This window comes from Ambystoma mexicanum, chromosome 12 (assembly GCF_040938575.1).
Source record: "Ambystoma mexicanum isolate Mex_15411 chromosome 12, UKY_AmexF1_1, whole genome shotgun sequence".
In the NCBI taxonomy this organism is placed as follows: domain Eukaryota; kingdom Metazoa; phylum Chordata; class Amphibia; order Caudata; family Ambystomatidae; genus Ambystoma; species Ambystoma mexicanum.
The window spans coordinates 997,404,395-997,431,869 of record NC_090936.1 but is presented as its reverse complement, the minus strand read 5'-3'; the positions used below and the strand labels follow the sequence as shown (position 1 = coordinate 997,431,869).

Sequence of the window (27,475 nt, the reverse complement as noted above, 5' to 3'; positions counted from 1 at the left end):
TGATCAGTCCATAAGGGTGGGATAGTGAGAGGGATAGAGAGAGGGATGTCTGTGGCAATAAGAGCATCCAAAGTGTGGCCAGCAGTGTGCGTTGGACCAGAAGGTAGAATGGGTAGAGCGAGTCGCATAAGTTGCGGGAAGCTTGTGAAGAGTCAGGTGAATCAAGATGGATGTTAAGATCCCCCAGTAGGAGGAGTTGGGAGGAGGAGGAAAGGAGAGAAGATTCCAGATTAACCATTCTGATAGGAAGAGGGTGGAAGGTGGCCAGAGTAAGAGAGGAGACGAGAGACACAGAGCCTGCAGACGAGGCAGTTTAGTGTGAGGGTCAGCTTAAGATTTTGGACACAGGACAGAGAAATTGTTTTGCTTTAGAAATCCTGACAGACATTCCGTGGTTTTCTTGAGGCTGGGAAACCCCTCTTAGAGTCAGGGAAAAGGATTTCCCGAAACCCTCTTTTTCTTTTGATAATATTCTTGGATAAACACCGAAAATGCCACTATGTCTGAGTCTTACTCTTGAGCCTTGTCACTTGATGCAGCTCTGCCCTGTCAAGGGCTCCATCCCAAAGGGGACAGGGTCCCCTTCCTCACCTAATATCATCCGCAAGGACATAAAAACATGTTCTAGACTCTAGTACATAGCCATGGCCCTGCATCAAAACTGATGTAAAGGGGGAAACCCAATCAGTGCTGTTGACGCCTCCACCAAAACCAGCATCAGCACCAACAAGGCCTTTGGCTTGTTGGAGGTTGAGCTTGAATGGCAAATTTCTCGCCACCTTCATGCCGGACAAACCGGGCAAGGTCGGTGCTGAATCTGCCGCCACGGTTGACAGCATGGATTTATATAAAAAAAAAACATTTGTGTCTTAAATTCCTCTTATTCCTGCCTCAGAACTCCCTTTGATGGGTAGGACTTACACCTCTTCTCTGAAGAGTTAAAGTCACGCCTATGCAAGCGCTTCTTTTTGTGAGAGGAGGTGAAAGAGTGATGGGACTCACTACATAAGTGCAATCTTTTCTTTGCTTTTTTACAACACCCATTCTTCCCTGTCCTTTATCTTGGCAGTAGGCCCCTCGGAATCCGCACTGAGGATTTAGTAGTTGATCTAGCCAGCGCCTTTGAAAGGGGTATCCCTAAATTCAGTTTTGTCAAGCGTTCCCCTCATGGCCTTCGGGTTAATCAACTGACAGGAACCACACTGCTCAGTGTCATGTTGTGGGAAAATGCAATCCACTGAAATTTACTTATGGGGTGGACAGACTACTGAGCACCAACACTTTCCTTTTAAACAAAGTAAGAGCAGCCAAAGAAAACTGTACTGCAGCAAAGTAAGTGAAGAAAAGACATGGTAAGTAATAAACAAATTGGAGAAGTAATAAGTCAAAAGAAAGGAGTTAAAAATGATGTTACTCACCGTAGTGACTAACGTACTCCTATCTATAGTCCCCTTTCCTCCATACTGCATGGGCGTCCTTCGCTAGGGACGCAAGACGGATCCTTTTTCACCAGAAAAAAGTCTTCTTCCCCTTTAAATTTAGAGGCGCGCACGGTGTCGCAGCCATGGGAGCATCCGCTCCCCCATTCTTCAGTCCCTATTGACTCGTCGACAATATTAACATTGCCTAATGACACCAGTTTTATTAGGGGGGAGGATGGTGGGACGTATGGAGGAAAGGGGACAATGGACTATGAGTACGTTAGTCACTATAGTGAGTAACTTATATATAATTACTCCTATGTCCCGTCCCATTTCCTCCATACTGCATGGGCGATTACAACTGAATGTAGCCCCAAGATGGAGAGGTGACCCTCCTAGAGAAAACAAGTTCCTTAATACTGCCTGTCCGAAAGTCGCGTCTGACCGAGAGCCGACATCCAAACAGTAGTGCTTGCAGAAGGCCTAAGCAGTGACCCAAGTGGCCGCCCTGCTAATGACCTGCCACGGAACGTGCCTCTGCAACGTGACTGCCATGGCCTTGGCTCTGTTAGCGTGTGCATGCATGTTCGCTGGAAGTGGTTTGTGCTGCCCCTCATAGGCCTCCTTGATGGCCTCTGACTTGCGCAAGCTCTTGGTCCTGTCCAGATAGAATTTCAGGGTGCGCCTGATGTCAAGACAGTGCAAGACCCTTTGAGCATCGTCCTTAGGGTCCGCAAAGAAAGTAGGTAACACCATTTCCTCATTTAGGTGGAACGCAGAGACTACTTTGGGTAAGAATGTGGGATGCCTTGTCAGGACCACCATGTCTCTATGAAAGGTGGTGTAAGGTTCTGAAACAACCAGTGCTTGGATTTTGCTAACCCTGCATGCAGACTCAAGACCCCACCAAGAGAGCTGTCTTAATGGTGACTAGTCTGTTGTCCGCGGACGCAATTGGCTCAAAAAGTGTGTGCGCCAGAGCGCTCAACACTACATTGAGGTCCCATACCAGGTGTGGTATCTTGATATGCGGGTAGAGCCTGGTGAGGCCCGCTAGATGTCTTTTAACCACCAGGTTGGAGGATGAGAAAATGTCGTCCTCCGAGTTCCGGTAGGCTCCGATGGCCGCCAGATAGGTATGGCATGTGTCTATTTGCACCCCTAAGTGCGCGAGGTGTGCAGAGAAGGATAGCACATCGTTCAACATGCAAGTAAGCAGACCAACTTCCTTTGACTCCACCCAGTGGCAAAACCTAGTCCATTTGCTTTTGTACTGGCTCCTAGTAGCATTGCTGCTAGCTCCCTGTAGGATGTCTAGGTTAGCCTGTGACAGACTTAGATCCTTTAGTGTGACCTGCTCAGGAACCACGCTGCAAACGCTAACTTCTGCGGGGCGGGTGGATGACCCTGCCTCCCTGTTGTGATAGAAGATGGGCTGGGCCCAGTGGAAGGTGAATCGGAGGCTGGTCCGAGAGGCTGAGTGGCTCCGAGAACCATGGTCTCGCAGGCCACCATGGAGCTATTGGAAAGACGCTGAGGTGACTTGACTCCCTTATCTTGCAGATCACCAAGTGGACTAGGGAAGTGGGAGGAAATGCGTGTGCATACATGCTGTTCCATCGTAACTGCAAGGCATCGCCCGGGAGGCGAGGCCCTGTCTCTGCCATGACGCGAACTGAGGGCACTTCTTGTTGTACCAGGTGGCGAAAAGATCCACTTGGGGATGTCCCCATCTGTTGAAGATCTCCTGAAGGACCTGATCATTCAATTGCTATTTGTAATTGTCTGCACCCAATCTGCTGAGTCTGTCCGCCTCCAGGTTGGACTCCCCCGGGAGGTGGATTGCGCTCAAGTGAATGCTGTTTTCCAGAGCCCACTCCCACATGCCGACTGCCATGCTGCATAGGGGGAGTAGACCTGGTGTCACCCGGCTTGTTGATGTATTACATGCTGGTGGAATTGTCTGTTTGAATGTGGATAGCCTTGCCACGGATAAGCGGCAGGAAGGCTTTGAGAGCAAGCCAGATGGCCTTCAGCTCTAGCCAATTGATATGGGCCTCCTGCTCCTGAAGGGACCAAACTCCATGGATGCTGTGGTTGTCCAGGGTAGCCCCCCCAAGCCTTCCAAGGAGGAATCTGCGCTGATGTTAAGTTGAGGTGCTAACTGTCGGAAGGGCCTGCCAATCCGCAAGTTGCTGTCTGTGCTCCACCAGAAGAGGTCTTTGTGTAGAAAAGGAGGAATGCTGACGAGCTCCGCTTGGGAACCCTGCTCTTGACTCCATGAGGCTGCAAGTGCAGCTGTAATCTTCTAATTTTCAGCCTTGTATAAGGCACTGCCAGTAAGAATGCTGCCATGATACCCGAGAGGTGCTGGTACCACCAAGCTGAGGTCACCGCTCTGCTGAGAAAGTGCCCTGTGACCCACTTGATGGCTGTTATCCTGTCCTCTGAAGGGGAAACTCTGAGCTTGCATCCCAGATGAGGCCCAGGAAAGTAAGGCTCTGAGTGGGCTGCAGCCGAGACCTTTTGAGATTGATGGAAAATCCCAATTCGTGGAGTGTATTCATGAGGGTGGAGGTGTGCTGTACCACCTCCGGGGATCTCGCTCTGATGAGCCAGTCGTCCCGGTACGGGTAGACATGGTGAGCCTGGGCCCAGAGAAGGTCCGCCACTGTGTTCATGAGCCTGGTGAGGACCCTGGGTGCTGAACTGAGGCAGAAGGGTAGAACCTTGTATTGGAAATGGAAGCCCAAGATCCTGAACCTCAGGAAGGACCGGTGCGGCTGCCAAATTGGGATGTGTAGGTACGTGTCCTTCAAATCCAGGGATCACATCCAGTCTCCCCTGCACAGTGTCTCTGCAATAGGCGCTGGTGTAACCATCTTGAACTTTTGAAGCAGGAGCGAAAAGTCCAGGGTGGAATGGACCAACTCAACTCTCAGGCCAGCCTGGTTCTTCTTGTGTATGTTGAAAATCCTGTAGTAGAAGCCCATGCCCCGCTGGGATGCTGGGACTTCCTCCACTGCCTGGCTTTCTATGAGCGATGTATTTTCCGCCAACAGAGATGTTGTCCCAATCTGTGGGAGTGGTGGGGAGGAGAGAGGAAGGAGGAACTGCTAGGCGGCAACCCGTGGACGCAATGGATAGAATCCAGGGGTCAACGGACCTTGCGCACCAATACTGCTCAGAGACACCTTCATTACTGCAAGCCACCGAACGCTCGCCCCTTGTTGGAACGGTGGTGCGCCTGGCTGTACGTCTTGGGTGTGGCCTTCGTGAGGATAGATAAGGATTTCGAAAGTCCAATATGCGTTCCTGGCAATGCAGATGGCACGGGCTGAGTTGTCTATATGCCCAACGGTGGACTCCATGATGTTCTGGGCCACCATTTTAGCTTGTGCCAGCCCTGCCTTAAAACGTGCCCGACTGTACACTGGAAGTTCTGGCAGGAAGTCGGCTATTTCCCACCAAAGCCTCTGGTTAACAGCTGCAAGCATGACGTCTGCATTAGACTGATCAAGGTGCAGTGAGGCATTGCAATAAACCTTTTTTCTGCATGCCTCCAAGATCGTGTCCTCTTAGCCTAGAAGTGCCGTAGACGAGGTAGCCGAGGACGACTGAGGCTTGGAGTAGAGTGAGGCCGCGGCAATCACCGCAGAGTGTGGCTGAGGGTGTGCTGACAGCAAGAGTGGATCTCCCTCCAGCAGGCTGTGCCGAATGGGGTTTAAGCCATCCCTTTTTGGCCAAGGCGACTACGTCCTTTTGCATTGGGATCCTCGTTCTGCCCGCGGGGCGCAGAGTGAGGACCTCGGCCAGGACCCGTGCCTCAGGTAGTTCCACCCCAGGTTGTGGAAGGCCCAAGTATTCAGCCAAACCTGCAAGTCGTTCATGGAAGGCCTTGGCTGTAGATGGCGTGTCAGGGTGGTCCTCCCCGTCTGTGTCAACCAGGGTGTCCGGCTGGTCTGCCAAAGGAGGAGTTCTGGGCGCCGAAAGCGGAGGTGTGGGGACGGGAGCCAGAGGCTGGTGTGGAACCGCCTGAACTGTAGGTGGCAGGGAAACCGGAATCGAAGGAACCGGCTGGGGCTGCGCAGAGGCCAAAAGCACTGGAGCCATAGGAGCAATGACTATAGGCGCTAGCGGCGGGACTGGAGGTAGCATGTTCCTGATCACATCCGGAAGGATGGCACCCATCTGAGGAGACCTCATAAGCATGAGGAATTTCGCCAAAAACCTGTCCTCGCAGGCTGGTGGGGTGGTAGGTGGTATTGATGGAGTAGCGGGAGGCTGCTGGGGCGTGTGTTCTCTGCCTTGCTGGTTGCAGGGTATATATGCCCTGCAACACTGAAGGATAAGCTGTAGGCCAAGTACCTGGCGAAGACCAGTCTCACCTGGACACTCAATCTCCTACATGCTCCCCGAATGGGGGTGGTGTCGGAAGAGTGGCCATTTTTCTGGCGCGGCACCCATTTTGTCTTGCTGCATGCCACGTGCCTGGGTTGTGGTGCTCGCCTCGCTGAGGCCGGCCTCCTACTGGACTCTTGGCAGTGGAGCTTGAGGCCTACCCTGCACCTCAGGACGAGGCCTGGTAGGCGTAGTGCCCTCGGCTGTCTCACCGGTAGTGCTGCGTACAGGCGCCCCCTCAGACATTTGTCTAGCAGTAGGGTGTAGCCCCTCGGGTGGACAACCAGGGAAAGAAACTTGCGGTCCCTCAGCACTGTCTCCGGAAGGATCTAGAGTCCCCTCGAACTGTCGGCTGGTAGATGAATGAGCCTCGGTACCTGTGTTGGTGTGAGAACCTGAACGGTCCCTCCCACTCGGACGAGTCCTGGGAAAGGTGTCGCCCTTGCGGGGTGCGATGGGAAAAAGCACCCTACATTGGGCCTTGACTAGTGTTTGAAGAAGTTCTTCAAGTCCTCTGGAGGCAACTTCTCGAAGAGCTCCCTCCACCGAGCTAACCTGTTCTTCAGAGCGTGCGGTGTAAGCGCGTCCCACACGGTACAACCCTCCAGGCCGTGTTTGAGGCCAAGGCAGCAGAGGCAAAGAGCGTGAGGGTCGTACGCAGGCAAGAGCCCTTCGCAGGCTCCACACCTGCCGAAACCCGCTGACGTCAACATGCGCCGGGGAGGAGTGTGGCACCAGAGGACCGAGTACCTGATTAAGACCAGAAGACAAAAGACAATATCCGGGGAAGAGCGCATGGAATTACAAGGTTGAAGCCAAATTTAGGAGCGCTGGTGAAAGCTGTCCGTTCCCGTCAACACGGAAAAGAGGACTGGAGAGTGGAGCCAGTCGGCAGAGTCAGGGCTGCGCTCCCACGCGCCTTTAAATTTAAAGGGGAAGAAGATATTTTTTTCTGGTGAAAAAGGTTCTGTCTCCCGTCCCTAGCGAGGGACGCCCATGCAGTATGGAGAAAAGGGGACGGGACGTAGGAGTACACAAGACAGTGTTATTAGTATGAAGCTCCACACCTTAATAGTCCTTCTCTTGCTAGAAGAGATGGGGGCCTAGTGCCCTTAGAACCCTTAGTGTCCAATAAAACCCTTTGCAGTAGTCTTTAAAATAGGCTAGACACATTTTGGTAGAGCCAACAAACAGTTTGTAAGCGTTTAGGAATTTCAGAATAGTACAAGTACAGTTCTTAAGAGATTTTCTCCCAAGTGCGTGACTCGGGGGGTCGGGGGGGGGAGTCTGAGGAAGGGGGCTTCCTTGACCAGAACTCCACTGATCATGGCTAGGCAAAGGGGATGTGGAGCAGGGACTTTACACCCTTTAAACCCTATGGCTGTGGGGTGAGAGGGGGTATAAGGAGGGGCAAAGCGCATCTCCACCAGACACCTCTCCGTGCCCCACACCAGACACGACGTTGGGGCCAGTCCCGTGACCTCAGATTCACCATTGTTCTTTAGCACTCAGACGCTGAACCAATGGTGTACTAGCTATCGGTCAGGTGGGGCAGGTTGGGTGGGTGACAAATCTATGGGAGGAACATCAATCAGAAAGAACATTATTGAGAGGAAAGTAATTTGTTATTCTAATGACTCATCAATCTAGACATCCACAGCAGTGCTTGGATCTGGAGGTGGGATGAGATCAAAGGACACTACCTAGACTAGAACATTTGGAAGGATTGCCCTTACAAAGCCGGAGTCATGTCCTCAAAGGGAATCCAAGCAGTAATGCTTCGCACATTTGAGCAGAGAAGCCCATGTTGCTGCTTGGCAGATGCCCGGACAGAGACTCCCCTCTGCATTCCTTTTGTAGAATGGGCTCAGACCTACAGGCACATCCTTGGAAGGCAGATCATAGCATTTTGAGGTGCAGAGGATGATTGCCAAGGTCTGTTTAATCACAGCCCTGCCAGCACGTTCATCAGAATCGCCCACAAAAAGCTGGACATATTTCCTTATGTCCCTCTTCAGAGAGACATAGCGGTTGAGAGCCCACAACAGGTGCAGGCGATGGAATTGTTCCATCTGCCATGGAAGGATGGGGTGGAGGAAAAACACAGCAAGATTGGTCTTTTGAGAGACATGAACATCTGAGATCACCTTGGTAAGAAAAGACGGTCTGACTCTCAACGACACCTCTTTGGAGAAAACAAAATAGGGTGGTTTAATGGAGAACATCTGGAGGCCCTCACCCGTCTAGCGGAAGAGTATGGCAACCAGGAAAAACACCTTAAGGGTGAGCAGTCCAATAGAAGAAGAAGAAATGTTAATGCAAAAGTGAAATCCCATGGTGGAACCACAAACTACCATGCAAGAAACGTTTTGCTCAGAAGATTGTTGAAAATCCAGGACAGAGGATTAAGGACATAAAATAGGAACCAGAATACTCTCCCGACACGAAGCCGAGAATGAACACCATTCACAGTTCCCTTGGTGGCAGGCCTCTAGGCTGAAAGCATATGCAGGACGTCGTCCGACAAATCCCACTCCTTGTATCTCAGCCACTAAGTAGCCAAGCATGAAGGTTCAGGCTACTGAGGTTTGGGTGGAGGACCTGCCCCTCTGACTGGGACAGCAGATCCACTCTCCACAGAAGGCACCAGGGAAGGTAGACGGACATGTCCAGCAACTCCTGGTACCATATTATCCAGGACTAGTCCGGAGCAATCAGAATCAACATGGTACTGAACAGGCGTTAGTCCTGAGAACTAGCGAAACGACAGGAATCAGCGGGAACTCAAAGGAGGTTGAATGACCAGTCGAGAGTCAATGCGTCCCCCAGAGCAACCTGGCAAGGAAATTCCCTGAAAAAGAACAATTTGCTCTTCCTATTCACACTGGAAGCAAAGATTCACTTGAGGAGTACCTGCAATGAGCTGGCGTTTATACCAGCAGTGACTATTCCACCGCAGCATGGGACCGGCAGCTCCACAGGCACAGTCCCGGCGGTGCCAGGCTACCAGCAACGCTGCAGTGCCCTCCTTGTTTGTTTGGCCACTTCGGGCTGTGGTCCCGCCCCTTTCCAACGCTCCTTTCTCTGGGCCTGGTGTTTTCAGTCCCCATGAAGACACGCACACACTGCATACTTTGGAAGTAATGTAAGGTGGCTTCCATAAGGCCTCAGTGTGTCTCAATGCTCTTGGTCATGCCCAGCCCTCCCAACCCCAGTGTCTTCATTCTCCTGCCCAATTCCTTGTTCCTGTCCTTTTCCGGCCCATTCCTTACCTTTCTTGCTCATTCCATGCTGCTTCATATCTCTACTCTCCCGCAGCCCTGTCCAGCTGCCCTGCCTAGAATTACACGCTGCTATATTGCAAGACCTGCCAGACAATTCCTGCAAGACCTTTTTTGCCACGCTGCTGCCTCAACAACAGCTGCCAGTTTTCTTGCCTCACCGTTCTGACATTGGCTCCCCTGCCAGTGCTTTGCACTGTCCTGGTACCATGTAAATCAGGGGAAGCCGGACTCGTCGTACTGGGGGGGCGTCAGGGGATACCTGGGTTTCCATCCACTCCGGGGTCTTTTGGGATACCTTTCTGTGCCTTATCACGCAACAGTCGAGCAGGACGAATCCCGAGGACTAATAACAAGGAAGAAAGCTAAATTAAACAAACGTGACGCAGTCCTCGACAATCCCCCCAGCTGTAGAAAATCCCATCTATAAGTACCTGGGAGAGCTCCCACTCGTCCGAGGCTGGAGTTGGCCTGCTCAAGGCATCCGCTGTGACATTCTCTCTTCTGGCAAGCTGAACAGCTTTCATTGGATTCTGTTTGCCAAAGCCCAGAAACACAGTCGCACTGCTTCTCTGCAAAGAGGTAAGGACCCTACAACGGGCAGCAGCTTGTTCCCTAGGGACCACCATGCAAGGTCTACAGCAACAAGACTGGATACCAGCAGAAGATCCGACATGTGTCCCTGAAATTCCAACCACTGGCACCGGAGTAGCTACTAAAGCAACCTCATGTGTAGCTGGGTTTCCGGGAGATTTGCCACTCAGTCCTCAGGTGGAAAGATTCTGCACAGGCGAGTGTCTAAGACTCCCTAATGGAGCCAAGGGACTCGCACAGACCTTTTGAAATTCAGGGAAAAGCCTGCGCTTTGCAAAAAACTTGTTAGTGCAGAATAAAAGTGCAGACGTCTGGACTGGGGAGCAAGCATGGACGAGCCAGTCATCCAGGTAGGGAAAGGCATGAGTGCTCTGCCTCCTGAGGCGAGTCACCACCACTTTCAGCAGCTTAGTGAAAACCCTGGGTTCTGAAAAAAGACCCCACAGCAGGACTCTGAACTGGTAGTAATGTTGGTTCACCCTCAAACTCAGATACACCCTGTGTTTCAGGTGAATGGGCATGTGGAAGTTGGCATCCTGAAGGTCCAGTGATACCCAAAACAAGGGGGGTTCTGTGAGTTTCTCTACTAACGCCCTATTATCCCGGGTTACAGTCTCAACCAGTCTCTTTAGCTCACTACCCTTTAACAGAAGAGACATTTCCACTACATATCAGTCTTTGGCCTGCCCAAGGGCAGTCCAGCACCAAAATGCCAGGCAATTCTCTTCTGAACTAGAGTACCAACAACAACCCCAGACACGTGTTTCGGCCTGGTTGGGCCTCGTCAGTGAGGTGGAGCTGCGCCTCTCTAAGAACAGCGAGCAAGGGTTCCACGTCTGGATTACTCTAGTAACTTAGGGTGAAAACCCAAAGATACTTAATATGCAAAAACAAGGGGGGGTTCTGGGAGTTTCACCCACCAGTACTGCACATTTGGGCTGGTGTTACCATCTTGAATGTGTCCTTTTGCAGGTAAAAATTCAGCAGCATCCTCAGATCCATTATTGGACGCAAGCCTCCATTAGTTTTCAGGACCAGAACTAAGTTTCATACCAGCCCTTGCCTCATTCCGAGCATAGTACCAGTTCAATCGTTTCTTTTATAGGAGCTGACAGACATCCTCCAACAGAATGGGTTCCAGTGTGAGGAAAGTGGTACGGAGGGCGCTGAAAGGGTGGCAGTAGCCCTGCCGAACAATCTATAAGGTCCAACCACTGGATGTGGTTCAAGACCATTCTGTGCTGAACAGGGAAATCCTCCCTTGCACAGGGGACTTGTGGCAGAATGTCTCAGAGGTTTAGTATCCTGGGTGGCCGAGGGGACAGTGGCTACTGCTGTTCCATCCCTAGGAGCACATTGGCCTCTTCCCCGTGGGAAGTGTCTGCCTTGTAGTCTCCCAGGGGCTATTTTTACCTTTTTCTCAGGGGCGTAGGAGGTCAATGGGCAAAAACCCCGACCCCTCCTCAAGGGAAAAAAGGGTTACTGTAAGGGTAAACCCAAAGACTTCACCGTCACCTTGGAGGAATGAAACCGTTGTAGAGTGTCGTCAGCCTTTCACCCAAACAGGTTCTGCTTGTTAAAAGGCCTGTCCAGAAGCTTTGCTTACACATCTTGTGCAAAGCCTGATATCATCCAGGAATAACACCGTATAGGGAGAAGATGCTGACGTGTACTGTTTATTGTGGCTATGCATTAATATACAACCCTTTTGGAGTGTGGTTTTCCAGGTATAAGGCAATATTTTGGATGTGTCTATTTAACCGCCTCCATTGATAGGTTAATTTGGATATACGAACATATAGCAGGACATGCACAAAAACTTGCAGAAATATTGTCTGTGGTGGCATGTAGATTTGTGGCCATATAATGGGGGAGATGCCCATTCCTGTTAAGATGGATTCCTAGTGACTGGCCTGGTGGACAGATTTTAGGAGGCCACTCTAGTTATAGTGAACAAGAAACTCAGGTGTGTCAAAACCCAATCAAGGTACGTGGATGAGCAGTTGAGGCTTATTCTCAATAGAGCCACAAGGTTTCTCACCAGAAGGACATCTCTGTAGGTAAGTTACAATAAGTTTGTGTTGGCGATAGTTTAAAAATGCTACAACTACTTTACTAGAGCTAAGTGTTCCTTTCTTCCAGACCCAAGACTAACCCAGTGGCACGATACTCGACCCAGGTTTGATGACCAAAAGGTGAGTGGAATGGAATAAGGAGACAAAAAGGGACTTAAGGTTATCCTGAGGAGGACGGGAGGGTGAAGGGGAGTGGGGAGCACTGCGTTTACTTACCTCCTGACTCTGATTAGCACAGAAGTCGATGTGGATCGTTTGGGTGCTCGATCTTACACCGTGCTTCCGGTGAGAGGTGCCCAGGCGTTCCGCGTTCGCAGATTCTACGAGCTCGGTGCTGCTACAAGATGCAACCTCTGTCGATTAAGAAATGCAAGAGCCACCGATGCAGGCCTCTTCGGGTCACTTTGCAGGTTGAAGGAAGGTGCATTCCAGCAACAGGCTTCGCACACAGGCAGGAGACAACAGGCATCCTTCCAGTCACAGCAGCTGCTCCAGGTCTGGTTCCCTTGAAGGTGGAAAGCTGAAATCCATGAAGAAGGCTACTAGTGGCACAAGCTGGCGACCACTGAAGTTACAGACTCGAAAGCGGAACTGCAATGCTTCTGGCAATGTAGAACATGAGAGAGCTCGTCAGTCCACCAGGCAGTCCAGGAAGGCAGGATCCTCGAGAATGCGTTGAGACTAGTTGGTCCCACTAGTCCAGGGGCTGAAGTACCGCTCCGGGTCTTCAGAGATCAGGCAGAGGCACATGGCTTCACTGGGCTGGCTACTGGAATGGATGCTGGGCCACTTCAGGAGTCCTATTTGGATCTTCAGCAGGCTGCTTCTCTTCGAGGAATTCTTGGCTCAAATGATGATCTGAAGAAATGGCTGCAGAGGTCCTCTTATTATAAAATTAAACTAGCTGGAAGCAAGTCCAAGCCCACCATTGAGACGGTTGTGCACCATTCAAACAGCCAGTAGTTGTCCGATCAGGAACAACTACTGGTTTCACATTTTCCCCACACCTAGAAGTTCTGGTACTACGGATGTGGACTGTCAGTAGACAGCCCCATCCCCTTTCTGAGTGACACAAAGGCATCACTAGGCCGTAAAAGCAGCATCCTTCCCGGGCAAGCGCATGACCTTAAAAGGACTTTCCTGGCCTGAGAAGGCAGTAAGAAGGCAAAACTACAATATGGCCAAAGAACAAGTGAAAATCTCATGGCACGGCCATTTTAGGGCACTAGTCACATTTAGTAGCCATATGTGGTATACGCAAATGTGCACACCAAAACTAATTCAAAAGTGGTAAAAATATATCTGCTGCCACCTGCTTAACATTAGTCATACATAGAAATAACCAAAAATACCATGTATAAAAAGCTAGAGTGATACAAAAGTATCCCCATTGCACTGCACAGTAAGGTGCTGTGTGCAATGTTAAAAAGAACAATAATAAAAAAAGGGAAACGGTTTCCCAGTACTGAGAATCTGAAGGACGGATCAGTATCCCCATAACAATGAGCAAAAGGTAAGTGAAGCCAAGGGTTTTACTTCCCATCAAAATGTCAGGGGGGATAAAACAGATCAAAAGGAATGGGGTCCCATAGGAACTTTGGAGGGAAAGTCAACAAAAGAAAAATATTTCCTAACAACTTCCAACCATCAAGAAGTGACAATACATTACACTTTTTTATGACAGTGAGGAAACGTATTCTGCATCGTTAACACTAAATGCTAGACCCAAATATACATGGATACGTGACAAACTATCATGTGACTCTGGTCATAATAGCCCTATGGTTAGATCGAGTCATACTGAGTTCAACATAACTGATCAGAGCTTGATTACTAGAGTGGTAAAATGAATATGTAGGACTGGTAATATGTTTTATTACTGTAATAAACTTCCTGTTAATGGATTTGTGCCACTGCCCTCTCCATCTACAATCAATGTTTAGTGTCATATGCCTAAGCTGAAGGTATGACTCCGGTCTAAATACAGTTTAAAATAAATAGATAAATCAGGGTGCAATTTGCTGCTAGTGCTAGCCAAGGAACAACAACAACAAATCTCATTGACGAAAAGGCTCCACATCGATTGGCCAATTTATCATTGATGCAATAGTGCCTCAATATTTCACAGCAATTTATTAATGCCATAAATACTATGGAAAAAATGCTGGACAATTGCTAAATCCTGACAACAAATGATCATCAATGAAAAAATGAGACATGTTTCACTGTAGGTGAGCTTTATTCATGCAATTATTGGCTTACAGATGCATTAATTTTCCACAAACCATTTCAGATATTTTTTTCATAAAGCCTCATGGTAAAACACTGACGTTAAATGTCAAAAGTAAATTTCTTAGAACATTTTTTTTTGTTAATGTTCATGTGTGAACATACGATTCACGTAATGGTCTATTGGCAATAGCTGTGCAAAGAAATCCAATCTTTTGGGACTGCATGCATATTGAAGTTGGATATTACCCTGAGGCTACATATCACTGACATTGGTGCCATGTGGCTGCTTTTACAGCACGCACCGGTTTAGCATCCGATTACATTAAGTTGCTCACACATCAAAATTAATTAATAGAAACAGTGAGACATTTACTGCATCATAATCACTCAACCCACAACGATGATCCATAATGTTTGATCTTTTTGATGTTGAAAGTTACTATAGTGTATGTCATTGACTGCCTGGATAAAGCCTGCCTATCACAAAACAAGTCTGCTTTTGCCATTGATGATCAACTCATGTACATGAAGTATTTGTCAAGATTTTTGCAATTATGATAATTATACATTTGTTACAGTCAATAAATAACACTAAAATTAGACATTGATCAATAATCTGCATAGATATTAATTTGAAAAATCAGTGTGAAGTCTTATAGCCATTAGGATTTATTTTTCCTCACTCACAAAACAGACCCAACTACTGGCGGACAGGATAATACACTGCTGGTAAATGTTTAATAGATCAAGGCAGCAAAATCATTATTACAAAAGGAAAGATATAGGTCTTCTCCCCTGTCTCAATTTTTCTAATCTCCGCTTTGTTGTATATGCTTTTGTTTTCCTCTGGATTTCTTCCCTTTTCTCCAGGCACTGTCTGGCCCCACAGTTTGCTACTTTTCTGTTGTCTATGATGCATTACTGACTTTTCAAACTTGCAATTTGCTAGCTATATGCAATTGTTTGCTACCAAACATGAAGGAGTTTACCAAGGTATAGAATGTGGACAAAGCAGATGATTTGATATTAAAGCACCAGTTTACTGTGAACAGAGACTGCCAAAAAGAAACAATTCCTTCTGTTTTCAGCAAAACATACAAGCAAGGGAACAATTTCAACAATACCTACCCTAGCATCCTGCTTGGACTCAATGCGTTGTGTGGCCCTGATCTTGTCCCATGTCTCTTTCCATCGTTCTGGGATCTGACCCAACTCCATTTCAAGCGAATGCAGCTCCTACAGGCAAAAGCAGAGTTGGATGTTTAGACAACAAGCACTCATTCAGTCTTTACTTCAAATGTCTTTATTGACTGACAAAATAAACAAGACATCAGAGAAACAGGCAGCGATGATAAAGCAGAAGGAATGAAAATGCAGAGTGAATGTAAACAGATGAAAAAATCATGAAGGAAATACTGGACAATGTTCTGGTAAGAAGACAAGTGATGTTAAGCAGAACATTCTAAGATTATCCATAGACCCAATCCAAATTGGAATATGGTCAAATAAGGGCAGGATGGTCAAAAACTGGTTCAGCAGTATGCAATGAAGTCAGAATTCCCACAAAACAAATACTTTGACTTCGATCTAGTTAGTATGATTATAGCAGATAGGAGTTCTGGGAGATAGAGATCCAGGGTTCTCATGATGTAAGTATTTCCGGTGGTGAATGGCTACTGGGATCCAGGCATCTTTAAAACCAACATTATCAGACAGTGATGGCAAAAGTATAAACTGTACACACTGTGCAATTTACTGACTGGTTTACACAGGTCTTCAGATAGATCCATATCCATGACCTCATCCAGGGCATGACTGATGTTCCAATCTGAAGAGGACCCTAGAGGCATCCCTTTGGAAATAATCTTGCTTTCCTAAGATTATGAGAACACCATTGATAGGGAGGGGCTAGTACACAACTAGTTCCATAAACATACACAACAAAATATATCACACAATGTACTAAAAATACATATAATTTATTAAGCATTGCATTAGGACAAAAAGACTTTTCAAACTACTAAAAGATTAGTCAAACAAGTATTTGCAAACATATACCAATAAAGTATGTATATCGGAAAAATACAATTATAGGTTAGTTCATCGATTCAACCTCACTCCGTGAAACACAATATGAAAGACCAATCTAATAGCTAAGTACAAGATCTCTATGATTGCTAGAAAGGAAGGGGAAATCATCACTTCTTATTGGAAAAAGTAAACTGCAGTGATTAATTAGATATTACCCAATTTGATCGAATATTATTGATCGAATGGTACATCTGACCGAATTCGGCCAGTACCACTCAATCTATTTGATTCAATCAAATTAGTTAATAAATACCAAACATGGGGAGCAGGGTTTGAGGAGGGTCTCCCTGTCGTCATGTTTGGCATTTTTGGCCTTGGGGGGTTGTCCCCCGCTTAATTAAGATTGGAGGCGGGGGAAGAAAAAGAAAAGGGGACCCTTTCGGCATCTGATCCGACCCGCGTCAGAGGGACGGAACTGGCACCGCAGGGTCAGGAGAAGCAGCAGTGTGGAAAAGGTAAGTGAGGGTGGACGGGGGATGTATTGGGTGGGGACATAGATTTGGTGAGTTTGGCCACAGTAAAATTGTATTTGCGGCAAAATTGACTACAGTCAATTCCGCCTCTAGCAATTCTGCCACGCTCATACACCCCAGATCGATTAATTATAATATAATTATCATAAATTACGAGTCCAACCTAAAATCATAGTTTCTGTTCTGGAAGCTCGAGGAACCTAACTGGGGCCAGAGAAAAAAATTGTAGTTCAGTGCCTGATTACATGTTTTCAAAGTTCCTTTCATAGAGATCAACTGGACAAATAACATAGGCCTATTGTGGTTATGGGGGATGCGGGGGTGGCAGAAGCGGCTCCCTTTCATACAGCTCCCCTCTGTAGGCTCTGCACAGGGCCTGTGAAAGGGAAGATTACCATGTACAGCCATGACTACCACCAAACAAGGATAAGGGAAAGGCGGCCAACATAGACAGTGGCCTCCAAGGAAAGGACCTTGAATAATACCATTTTGACTACGATACAGTCACATAAGGCAACTTTGCAGTGAGCACTACAGGTACACAGCAGTCCACGAAAGCAAAAGGAATACACTGTCACCTGCTGTGAACACACTATTTGGAAGGGAAAACCCACAAGGGTAAATGTAACAGGAGTGGCAGGGTCCCCCATCACTGAATGAGCGGCACAGTTCTCCTTCACCAATAGCCAAAGAAACTAGCTATAATAGCGACGATGAAAATGTGCCCCATAAACCTAAGAAGAGGTCAGGTACACAGGAAAAGCCAGCAAATATGCAGTGGATCTCAAAGAATGAAGCTACAAAGCAGCAATAAGGAAAATGTTTCCTAACACACCTTCATTTAACCCTTTGTGTGTGCCCACTGAAGGAGGAGCACATTGTTAGGGGAGTTTCCCTTAAGCCCTAGTGGCAGTAAGACTTAAGTAAGCTATCCCTGTGGTTTGTAGATTTCCAACTCTTGATATGAGTCTTATCCCCTCCTTCCTGTACTAGCTCAGGACCTTGGTAGTGTGGCAGAGCAGTCAGGCTCATCTTAAGAGGAAGATGTGAGCTGTAGGTAAGTAAAATGAATCTTAGCTAGACAGGCACAACTAAGAAGCACTTACACATATATTTATATAAAAGATATATATATTATATTTACACCAGAATCACTTTAAATACTTCAGATGTTTACGATAGAACACTTAGGAATACTAGCAATATACTTCAAAGGACACTTTCACTTTTGTGTTTGTTCGCGGTTACATTTGTAGCAACGTTAGGAAGGGAAAATATAAGGTTATCGTATTATCGGTTATTGCGCACTCATGCAGTTTTCAACAGGTTATACGGTAATGCATTTACTCTGCAAACACATATAGAATAGTCACTTAAAGGGAGAAAATAAGTGGTTAGTGCAACATGAGCTTAGTTCAAGGTTCTAGAGATGGTTTCTTCGCTTGGCAAATTTTAAATCCAAAAACGCAACCCTAGCTAGAGGCAGTTCGGAGAGGACTTTGAAGTCTTGACACATCGAATTATGAAGAGTTCCTACAGATTTCTTCCAGTGTCTACAGTTATTGAAGCAGCAAGTTAGCAACTAACAAAGGAGACCTAAAAGCAAACTCGAGAAGGGGACACAAGCAGCGGCTTAGGTAAGAGGGGGTGGCCCACCTCTACGTGAACTCCAGCGCTCTGGAGCGACTCCTTGTAATTAGGTAAGCAATCCCTTTTTCCCCACAGTACCTTTAGTTTTAGTAAAGTGTTCGTGTTGGCTTCTCCATGAAATGCCAGCTCTGGACACGACCTCCGGATTCTTTGGTCTGATGACGAAAGGCAGGAGAGGGCTTGTTTCAAAGTTAGTCTTGGAACTGGTTGTTCCCATCAGCCAAAGGGAAGGAGTCATCCTCTTCAGAGCTCCTCTGACATATAGAAAATTGTATCAGGACAGCAGTGGTTCACTTTACGGTCTTGCAAAGTGTCTGCAGGCATCTCTTGTCATCTTCTTTGGTTACTTCTGTTTCCTGCGGTCGACTTGCTTTACACTCCAGAAGCCTCACCTTTTCCAGCACATACTCCTCTGCAATCTCTCAGCGTTTCACAGAAAGGGGCTTTTGGCTTTCCAATAAGGAAAGCCAGACCCCTCCTGTGGGGGGGTGGCCCTATTCAGGCACTCTAGCAGACAAAGGACAGGGGGGTGGAAAACGTATTCCCTCCTTCCGGCCCGCCGAGACACTCTGGAACCTAGTCGGGGATACCTACTAGTTCCTGCCAAAGTCAAAATACACACACACAGACCTCTCCCTCGCAGAATGGTAGAAGAAGGGCTAATAAAGAACAACCACGCTAGTAATGGCGAAAAAAGAAGTGAGGCCCCAAGTTGGTACTTGGGTGCCCCTATTGTGCACTACCGAGGCTATGGACATAGCCTGCGGTATAAAAAATACACAATAGTTGGTAGAACATGTCCACTGCCACGAGCCATAACTAGGTGATTGTCTATGTGACTAAAATGGCAAAGGAGCAGAGAGAAGGGGGATAGTAGGTATCCCTTTGGCACTCCACTGAAGGTGGTGGGTGCCAATCTCTCAGACTATAGAGTTTTGAGAGAGATACTATATCTCTCTATCCGTAAGAACTGTAGTTACTTAAAGATACAGAAAAAGAATCATTTTAAAGGATGACTCTAAGGGTCCCCAGCAACACTTCCCAAAAGGATCTGTGTGCTGCAGTACAAAAACAGATGCATTTAAGAGCTATGGAGCAGACATACTCCATAGTACAGGTGAATGCAAAGAATAGAGTTCCAAAAGGCAGAGCCCACAAGAATGAATGAGTGGAAAAAGGCTCCACTCATTCAGGGATAGAAAGAAAAAGGTCCAGAAGTCCAGCAAAAAGTGGTAGGGGTCTCACTAGGAGAGGGGATGATGCCCCAAAAAGAGAAATCTCCCTAACACACATTCACAAAGAATATGCTCTGAATCTTACACAGAGCATACTGAACAGTTGCACAGTGTGTTCACTGATACTACACACAGTGTACATTGCCGATGTGTAAAGACTTTCAATATTAGAGGTAAGAAACAGTTACTCACTGTAGTGACTACTGTACTCCTAAACCACAGTCCTCTTTCCTCTATACTAATGGGAGACCGTTCCATGGGGAGGAGAGAGGATCCTTTTGCACCGAAAAAAAGATAACTTCCCCCTTTAAATTTGTCCCACACAACCCTCCCCATGCTGACTCGTTCCTCTGGCCTTCCCCGGCTACTACTATTTTACCGATTTTACAAAGGGCCTATGGGGGAAAGGAGACTATGGACGACAAGTACAGCAGCCACTACAGTGATTACCTGTTACTTACTCCTATGTCCCAACCCCTTTCCTGCATACGGATGGGAGATTTCACAGCAGAAATTGCTTCCTGGGGCAGGGAACAGTTTGAGAAGGACTGCTTGTCCAAAGCTGGTATTAGCCCTAGAACAGACAATAGTGCTTACAAAAAGTGGATGGTGAAGAGCATGTGGCAGCCCTGATCATACTGTCTGATATGAAAGAGTTATCTTTTGGCAACTTTCCCTCCATAGTTCTATGGGCCCCTAAACCTTTTGCTTTTGTTTATAAACCTGTCCTGACTCCAGCTTCACTCCCCTGGCCTATTGCTCATTTGGTTATGGGGAAACTGATCAGGCCTTTAGACTTTCAGTACTGGGAAACTATGTTTCCCTTTTACCTTTTTGTGTAACTTTTTAACATTGCATGCAGTGCAGTGGGGATACCTTTGAATCAACCTTATCTTTTACAGTGGGGATTTTTTGATACTTTTATATGTGCCTAAAGACAAGCTGGTGGAACTTGTTCAAGCATCGCAGATCCAAGGTGGGTCGCAGACCTCTGGCTTTCTTGGGAACCAGAAAATAAGTGGAGAACCAACCCTAGTATTTCTCCGCTACAGGTACCCTTTCCACGGCACCTTCTCCAGCAGGGAAAGAATCTCCTGCAGAAAGCACAGGTCTGGTTCCCGAAGAGATTGCTCACTCTAGGGACAATATGGGGGCCTTTGAGATGCAGAGTTAGCCAGCCCCCCACTGGTGCTTTGTGAGTGAAGCACTTAAAGTGGTTTTGCGGCTGTGGCAGACAGTAAGGAGGAAGTGAACGTGTGAGCTGTTCTTGCTACACAGCCGCTTGTGCCATTTGGGAACCTCAGTTACCCTTCGTTACCCTCTTTGGGCAGAATGGCATCTACAATTCTCTGTCCTAATGAAGAGTAGAAGCAAAAAGAACGCCCTCTGCACATCTGGGAAGGCGTTTGTTGCTTAAAGGCAAAGAGGTTTGACCCATCTAAGGTCATGTCCACAAGTCTCGACTGGACATCGGGAGCAAATCCCGATTTGCATAGCTATGCGAATCTTATGACTGCATTCGCTCCCATAGAGCCACCAACAGTCCAAAAGCATCCAGTCCCGATTGGAGTGACTAAGACATGCTCCTTACCATCATTGATGAGGTTTATTAAGCCATCCCTCATTTCCCCCTCAGAAATATGTTCAGCCGCTTGGGAGACAACATCCCACAAAGTGAATGTGTATTTGGCTAATGCGCTAGATGCATTAATGGCCACAGGTGCCATAGTCCTAGCAGAGAAGAACAAGTTACTTTCTTACCTGGTAAAGTTCTTTCGATGGGATGGTCCGACGATGTATTCCATATCTATGACGGGTAATGTCCACAGCTGTGCTGCTTCGGAAAATCTTTGGTGTCTGCGTCCTGCGTCGATGACGTCTATGCGCCGTCCCCGAGGACCTCCTCCGACGGCCGACGTCACCCGATGTGATAAATAGGATGCACAACGCCCATAGCCTCAGTTGTAGTTTTTTTCCCCCGGAACGTGTGCCACCAGTTTTCTGCCAGTCAGACACACAAGGCCTTGAGGAACGCAAGCTGCAATCGCAAAAGAAATTCTGCAGCGGGGAAGGTAGGGAGGGAGGGAGCGATATGGAATACGTCGTCGGACCATCCCATCGAAAGAACGTTACCAGGTAAGAAAGTAACTTGTTCTTCGAGGGGATTGGGTCCTCCGACGTATTCCATATCTATGACAGACTCCAAAAGCAGTACCAAGCAAGGAGGTGGGAAAAGAATTTAGAACACAAATAAAGCATGCCCAATCAAATTGCGGAATAAAGGACTGCCTTGCCAAAGGCCAGATCCTGCCCTTGGATGGAATCGAGGGAGTAGTGCCGTACAAAAGTATGTACTGAAGCCCAGGTGGCTGCATCACAGATGTAACAAATAGGAACACCCCGCTGCAGGGCAGTAGACGCAGCCACTCCCCTGGTAGAATGGGCCCGCAGGCAAGCCGGAGGGTCCTTACCCGCCAAGCGGTAACACTCGGATATAGCTAAAATAATCCAACGAGACAGTCTGTTTCGTCACAGCTTGTCCCAAACGCTTTCCAGAGTAACCAATGAAAAGTTGATCGTCCTCTCTGACCCAGGACATGCACGAAATATAAAAGCTCAACGCTCTCCTAGGATCAATCCTATGGAGCCTCTCCTCTTCCTTACCAGGATGTGGAGGAGGATAGAACGCCGGAAGAACAACCTTCTGGCTCAAATGAAATTCCGAAACCACCTTCGGAAGAAAAGGACGACGAAATCTAAACACAACCCTGTCCTTATGAAACACAGTGAAGGGTGGCTTAACTGAAAGTGCCTATAACCCACTCACTCTGCGAGCGGAAGTAACCGCAACCAAAAACACAGTTTTCAGAGTTAACAGTCTCAAAGGGCAAGAATGCAAAGGCTCAAACGGAGCACCCATAAGAAACTTATGAACAAGGTTCAAATCCCAACCGGGCACGAGAAAAGGTGACGGAGGGAACACATTAGTGAGCCCTTTCAAAAACTGAGAAATTAAAGGAACCTTAAAATAGGAACATTCTTCAGACGAGCGCTTAAATATGGACAGCGCCGCCAGGTAGCCTTTAATGGTCCCCACTTGCAAGCCCCTGTCGGCCAAGGAAAGCAAAAAATACAGAACCATGGGAATGTCACATTCAAAAGGATCCACATTCTTAGCTCTGTACCAGTCACAGAACTTTCTCCAACGGCAACGGTACAGAGACTTAGTTGCCGGCCGCCTGGCCGAGAGCAACACCTCCATCACGTTTTCAGGGAGGTCCCAATCCTTATACCTCAACCTTTCAGAAGCCAAGCGTGAAGGTTGAGGGATCTGACCTCTGGATGGAGAACCTGACGCCCCTCCCGTGAGAGCAGATCGTCTCGGTAGGGAAGATGACGTGGAGGGCAGATGGACAGTTCGAGAAGGTCCGGGTACCACGTCCTCCGGGCCCACGCCCGAGCAATGAGGATCATCCGTTAACCGAACCTCCGTAACGTCTGCAGTACTTGCGGGATGACAGGGACTGGAGGAAACGCTTACAGCAGTGGGAATGACGACTCCACCACCAACGCGTCTCCTAAGGCTCCTTTTGGAGGAAATTCCCGCGAGCAGAACCTTTCGCACTTCCGGTTGACACCGGAGGCGAAGAGATCCACTTGAGGGGTCCCCCAAAGGGTGAAGATCTCCAGGAGAATCTCCTGAGCCAGCTCCCACTCATGAGAGATTGTGCTCTGCCTGCTCAGAGCGTCCGCCGTCTTGTTGTCGTCTCCGGCCAGATGAACAGCCGAGATCGAAACTTCCTGCTGGGTGGCCCAGAACTCGAGCTGCATCGCCTCCCTGCACAGAGGAAGTGACCCTGCCCCCCCCCCTTTTGTTGAGGTAGTGCATGGCCACCGTGTTGTCTGTTAGAATCAGGACACTCTTTCCTCGCACAGTTGGCAGAAAAGCCTTCAGGGCAAGCCTGACGGCCCTCAGCTCCAACAGATTGATATGGAGTCTGGACTCCGACGGAGACCAACAACCGCTGACTGTCAACTCGTTGGCATGAGCTCCCCATCCCGTGAGGGAAGCGTCCGTCATATCGTCACCTCCGGCCAGGGCAGCCAAAATGGGGCCCCCCTTCATCAGATTGCCTTCGACGGCCCACCACAGAAGGTCCTGGGCGACCGAGGGCCGCACTTAAAAAGGGTCCGACAGCCTGCCGGTGGACAGACCACTGGAGCTTGAGTGCCCACTGCAAAGATCTCATCCGCAGACGAGCCTCTGGCACCAGAACAATGCAGGATGCCATGAGGCAGAGCAGTCTCAAGAACTCGGACGCTGGGAGATTCTGGGCAAGTTGAAACTTGTGCATCATCTGCTGAATGTGAAGAGCACTCACCTGGGGAGGAAAACACTGCCCCAGGGATGTGTCGAGCACTGCTCCGATGTACTGGACCCGCTGCGTTGGTGTCAAATGGGACTTCTTTAAATTGAGGGAGAAGCCCAGCTTGTGAAGGGAGTGGCAGGTGACGGACAGATGATCCAGGACTTGCTCGGGAGAGCTCCCCCTGATCAACCAATCGTCCAGGTAGGGGTAGACGTGAATCCCCCCTTTCCTGAGCTGCGCTGCCACCACCACCATGAGCTTGGTGAAAACCCTCGGGGCGGAGGTCAATCCGAACGACAGGACCCGAAACTGAAAGTGCGAGTCGCCAACCGCGAACCTCAGGTACTTCTTGTGCTTGGGATGGATCGGCACATGGAAGTAAGCGTCCTTGAGGTCGAGAGACACCAACCAGTTCTGAAGTTGAAGGGCCTGGAGGACTTGAGAGAGAGTAACCATCTTGAACTTGTCCTTCCTGAGGAGTTTGTTCAAACCGCGCAAGTCCATGATGGGTCTCAATCCCCCGTCTTTCTTCGAAATCAAAAAATAAGGGGAATACCATACCTTGTTCCTCTCCGCTACAGGCACCAGTTCTATGGCGCCTTTCTCCAGCAGGGCTTGAATTTCCTGCGCAAGGAGCGGATCCAGACTCTTCAAAGAGAGGTTCCCAGGTGGATTGTCGTGAGGCCTCTGCCGAAAAGGAAGACCATAGCCGTGGGTTATGATCTCCAGAACCCACACATCTGAAGTAATGGCTTGCCACTCTACAAGATGCTGCGCCAGCCTTCCCCCAACCGGCGAACCATGGGACCTGGCCTCATGACTAAGTGGTAGCGGCTGCGGCGTTGGCTGAAGGCAAAGAGGCAACTGCCCGAGCAGCCTTGGCACCTCGAGTACCCTTGTTTCCACCCCTGGTACTCTTACGGTGGCCTCTTTGACTGCTAGCTCCTCTCGCTTTACTGAAGGACGAGTAATAGCGAAAGGAACCTCCCCTCCATTGCTGTCCCCTAGGACGAAAAGGCGGAACCTCCCCTCCATTGCTGTCCCCTAGGACGAAAAGGCAGAGGTTGTCGAACTGCAGCGCCCAACGACTTCGCTGCAGCTTTGGAGGTCTGCAACCTCTCAAGGCTCTCGTCAGCCTTGCTGCCAAAAAGATGTTCACCGTCAAAGGGCATGTTGAGGAGCCGGGACTGCACATCCGGAGCGAACCCAGACTTCCGCAACCACGCAAACCTGCGTATTACGGTGCTCGCCAACATGGACCGGCTACAACAATCTGCCATGTCCAAACCCGACTGAACGGCCTCACACATGGCATCCTTGCCATCCTGAACCATAGCAAGGAAACCATCCCATTCGTCCCCTTTGGGAAAAAACGTTTGTCGTCCCTATCCAGAGGGATGGTAAGATACGACGCCTGCTTTGCCGGGACGGTAGCCGCCTGCGCCACCAAACTCTCCGGAGTGGGGTGCCTGGACAAGTAGCAGGGGTCGCTACTGGCTGGACGGTATTTTCGTGAAAAAGACTTGCCCACTGCCGGGAGACTCTCGGGAGCAGTCCAAGCCGCCGCTACCCTTCTCTGCAGAGCCATATGAAACGGCAATAGCGGGTCAGTGAGGGGACCAAGATCAAGGATGTCCGCGAGATCATCCTGAACTAACTCCCCTGGGGGAGCCAACCAACCCAAGTACTCAGTGACCCGAGACATAAGGCACTGATATGAAGAATCGGCATGAGTGCCAGGCTCCGGCCTACAAAACTCGACCTCCAGAGAGGTATCTAGTTCACTGGCATCATGCAGTGACTGCCTCAGGTCATCAAACTGGCTATGGCCCGAGATAAGCTCATCTGGTACCGTAACCGGAACCAAGCCTTCATCACCCTCTGAAATGTACTCCAGGCGGTGAGAGGAAGACATCTGGGGACCAAAGCTGTGCCTGACCTTAGCCAGAGCCTTTTTAGGGGCTAACCCCGTGCCACAGGGCCCCTCCGACACCCACCGCCTCGAAAGGCATTGAGGGCGCCGAACGAGTCGGCGCCGGCGTCGACAGTTACGACGTTGACGTAAAGCGAATCTGCGTCGACGTCAGCTGCAGCGCCTCCAGCATCGACAGCATCGACACAGGCCTCGAAGCCGGAGCTCCGAGCGTGTCTCTCGATGACCTAGGCGCCGACAGCGTCGACGACCCCCTCGGAGGCAGAGCCTCGAGAAAAATCGTCGACGACCTCGGCGCCAGAGTCGTCGACGTCTTCTTCGAAGACGTCACAGGATCACGCGGTCTCGAGCGCACCGAGGACCGGGACCTGGAAAGGGCATGGCGAGAACGGCTACCCTTGTCTGAGCGGGACCTCTCCCGCGAGCCCGTGCCAACCACCCGAGCCCAAAGGCGTTCGAGCAGTGTCTCTCGACCAGTGCCGACCGACCCAACTCGGAGGCGCGGACGGACCGGTGCCCTGTGATTTAAGCATCGCTAGCATCTGCTTCCCGGAAGCCCATTCCTCCGGTGTCGCTTGCATGGTAGGATAAGCGACCCGCCGACGGGTGGAGTCCTCAGAAGAGGACAGGGAAGGCGACCGATGCCGGCGCTTCCGGGAATGCCTCGAAGAGGCGGAGGAGTGGCGAGACAGACTCCTGGAAGGAGACCCACTGGACTTCCAACGATGACGCGGAGAGTCGCCTCTCGAGTCATCGGTCGAAAGCCCCGTAGACCTCGACTTCCGGGGCTTAGACACCTGACCTTCCGACATCATCTTCTTGCGTTCCCGCAAGGCCTTGGCCGTGAGCGACTAGCAGTCAACACAGTCGTCCGTATCGTGGGCCTCCCCGAAGCACCAGAGGCAGGCGTCATGCGAGTCCGCGACCGACATCTTGGACCCACAGTCCCCGCATTTCTTGAAGCCCGGACGCGGGGTTGAAGAAGAAGTAGACATCGCCACGAACAGGTCTTCATAAAAAACCGAACAGGTTCAACGAACCGAGAAGAAAACAGCAAACTCCAAAGAGTCGAGGCGTACCGAGATTCACGAAGCGAACACGTTCGTGGAAAAAAAGGAACTGAGGCTATGGGCGTCCTACTTATCACATCGGGTGACGTCGGCCGTCGGAGGAGGTCCTCGGGGCCGACGCATCGACATCATCGACGCAGGAGCCGAAGATTTTCGGAAGCAGCACAGCTGTGGACATTACCTGTCATATATATGGAATACGTCGGAGGACTCGAACCCCCTTTTCCCTAGCATGTCATAATTCCTGTCAACTCTATCAGGTGGGATGGTTGGATAAGCAGCCGCTTTAGACTTGGAAGTAGCTGCTTGTACCATCAATCTCTCCGGAATAGGGTACCTGGAGAGAAAATCAGGATCAATAGCTGATGGCTTATATTTTCTTATGAACTGCTTGTTGACAGTAGGAGGCGTATCCGGATTCTGCCAATTATCCAATATACTGGTCTTGGGCACAGAATGGAAAGGCAGTACAGGTTCTTTGCGGGGTCCTTTGTCCAGGATATCTAAGGTCATTCTGTACTATATAATTTGCAGGACTTTCCCGAACCCAAAATATCAGTGACTGTGTTTATCACTGACCACACTTGGATGAACAGCCGAGTCTGGTGAAGCACATTGGAGATGTCTCTAAATCACTGGCTTGCTTAAT

At 49.1% G+C, this 27,475-nt stretch overlaps 1 protein-coding gene across 10 annotated transcripts in view; it reads right to left on the bottom strand.

Moving 5' to 3' along the window:
* Positions 1 to 27,475, bottom strand: part of SBF1 (SET binding factor 1) — a 2,512,102-nt gene that overhangs the window by 245,579 nt on the left and 2,239,048 nt on the right. For all 10 annotated transcript variants that reach the window (XM_069629502.1, XM_069629505.1, XM_069629506.1 and 7 more), the window contains one exon: positions 15,133 to 15,240. In XM_069629502.1, the coding sequence (XP_069485603.1) occupies positions 15,133 to 15,240 (108 nt within the window). The remainder of the gene's footprint in view (positions 1 to 15,132; positions 15,241 to 27,475) is intronic.